At 34.3% G+C, this 2,665-nt stretch overlaps 1 protein-coding gene across 1 annotated transcript; it reads left to right on the top strand.

The window, feature by feature from the left end:
* Positions 1-282: 282 nt before the first annotated feature.
* On the top strand, positions 283-1,880 carry LOC118435788. The gene is made up of 2 exons (XM_035852209.1): positions 283-346; positions 423-1,880. The coding sequence occupies exons 1-2, from the start codon at positions 326-328 to the stop codon at positions 702-704; spliced, it is 303 nt and encodes a 100-aa protein (XP_035708102.1). The 5' UTR covers positions 283-325; the 3' UTR covers positions 705-1,880.
* Positions 1,881-2,665: the final 785 nt, after the last annotated feature.

The following is a 2,665-nucleotide window of genomic DNA, read 5'->3' as shown; positions in this document are numbered from 1 at the left end:
AAGATCGGTGATCAACACCTGAGGTCTCCTCATTGTCAGTTCCTGGCAGCAATTTTGTTGTGGAGATCGTTTAACTGATCAGTTTCGCAAATTGCGAATCGTAATGTGGGTAAAGGAAGGTGTAGAAAGTCTTTGCCCGTGTGCATTTGCAAAACATACTATTTATATGTACATAATCATGTGTAAATGTCATACAAAATCTCTATGTGAGATACGATTTTAGCACATATTTAGCATGAATACTTCCAAATATATAAAGGTTTCCATTTTTACAACTTTGTAGCCAGTTCTTTCCTATTGGTGAGAGATATAAGGATTTAACATCATGAAATTTATCGTATTTTTGGTAAGTCTGGAGACAAGATTAGGAAACTTAAATTAATTAGTTTATTTAATCAAAATGTTGTTTAAATTGCTTGCAGTTGTCTTCTCTCCTGGTCACTGGGGTTCTAACCAGACCCCAATTCGGTGGGGATGAAGACGATGATGGCGAGTTTGAGAGTGGTGGAAGTGAAGATTTCGGAGGCGATAACCCCAGCTCTTATCAAACTGATGGTGAATATGTCCCGGCCCGTTATGGGGGTGCGGCCGACACCCCGAGCATCAGTTCGTACCAATCCAACGAATATTTACCAACTCGCAGGAAAGAAAATAGTGAAGGCGACGACGGGGCAAGATATCAAGCAAGATTAAGGTACAATTAATTTTAGGGGTTACGGCAGAATCGTGGAAGGTAAAATTATGTATGTCGAACTGCATGGATCATGCGACTCATTCGGGACTTTTGCATTAATCAGGCAGTAAAGGTGGTATTCTGAGTGAAAATTTTGAGCTTGAGTGGGAGTAGCCACTCACACTTTACGTGTTAAAAGAATACAAAATGTGAGTGGCCACTCCCACTAAAGCTCAAAATTTTTATTCAGAATACCACCGTAAATCTCTTTGTTTAATAAAGTCGAGGCTCGTCAGATAAATTGATCCGCAGCAAGATAAGCATAAATTAAACACTTAAGTTTAATTTATGCTTGAGTTTAAATTTAAATTTAAACACACACTTGAGTTTAAATTTATTTAGATGCATGTACATAAATATACATATTTATGGTATGTATGCATAGTACTTTTTTTGTACTGTATGGAAAAATCTATGTTGATGAATATAATATTTACTATGATATTTATCCAGTGATATTTTTGGTGTTCAGATTGCAGAGAATTATTGATTTAGGTATTAATGATATCCATTATTTTTAAAGTAGATATGATACCAAATAAGTAATATGAACCTGAAGTATGTACATATGCATGTCTACATAGTTGGGCATAAGTATGTATGTACTAAAGGTCGAGTAAAGTTTTGCAAAAAAATGCTCCCTTTCCCCACAAATCCAATCCTCTGGCAGATTTAATTCATATGTTTATAAATATTTCCATAACACGAGAAATACTTATGTGTAAATGGGTATATGTACATACATACGCACTGATTGTATCTATGTAAATATTGACTTATTTAATTACACCCAGAAAAATTGCATGTGGTTCAAATTTTAATTCACTACATATTTCCCGTATTTTCACAAAGCATTAGACCTTTTTCCAAGGCAGGTAAATAAATATACATGCAAATAAAACGCTGTTAAAAGCGGCATCGGTTTGCAATGTACATAAATACACATGTTTGACGTGTATTTCATTTTATGGGGGGCTTAATTTGCAATTTAACCAAAATTACAATTTGTTTATATCAATTTTATCCAGTTGCCTGTTTAGTGTTTAAAATGGTTATTACGAGATAAAGCAATACATAATTCTGAACATAATTAATTCGTATTAATTAATTGTGCATAATTTTGAACACTACTTGTAAATTTATGCACCCGAATTTACCTACTAATAAAGAAAGTTAGTTGAAAGAAAATGTAGTCAAAATGATGAGCAAAATGTGGGAGATTGGAGGAGTAAAGTTCCATGTTTATGTGTCAGCTTGGTTCCACCCAAAAATTTAAAATCTTAAAAGGGTGCACTAGATTTTTAATTTTTTATACCTAAATAAAATCACATTCCATAAACTAAAGATCCACATGAAGGATGATTAATCCAACGGTTTGTATCATTTAGCTCAAGTTTGTTTAAATTTAAGTATACAACGATGCGTAAATTTCAAAGCAAAGATTACACGAACCGTTTTACCCAAGTCTCAACCTGTCCACGAAACGGGACGGATATTTTTCAGCTGTGTCATGTTTATGGCCACCACACGTGTAAGTCCAACCTACAATCTCCTGTGTAAATAACAGCTACATACGCAATGTGTGCCTAGTTTTTTGTCGAGTTGTGTTCTATCTGCTACATATGTACAATGCTGGCCGGTTTTTTGCATGTCATGCACTGCTTGACCATTTTCATCACGGCACTCGACAACATGTAATGTATAAGTTGTGGCCAGTATGTATATACATAAGCAGATGTCCAGTGTTTCATTCAGTACATATTGCCCGTCCAGCTCTGTTTTGCATTTTCTTGTTTTTGAAAAGATGGCATACAAACTGTATCATTTTATTACTTTGGAAACAATAAATAATATCGGTGACATTTTTGTTACAGGGACAGGATTTGGTCACAGTATAAACTTTTAAATTAAATATGCGTGTAAATTAAGATT

This window comes from Folsomia candida, unplaced genomic scaffold (genome assembly GCF_002217175.1).
Source record: "Folsomia candida strain VU population unplaced genomic scaffold, ASM221717v1 Fcan01_Sc005, whole genome shotgun sequence".
Lineage (NCBI taxonomy): Eukaryota > Metazoa > Arthropoda > Collembola > Entomobryomorpha > Isotomidae > Folsomia > Folsomia candida.
Note: the sequence above shows the minus strand (reverse complement) of the source record. Positions and strands in the feature narration are given on the sequence as shown.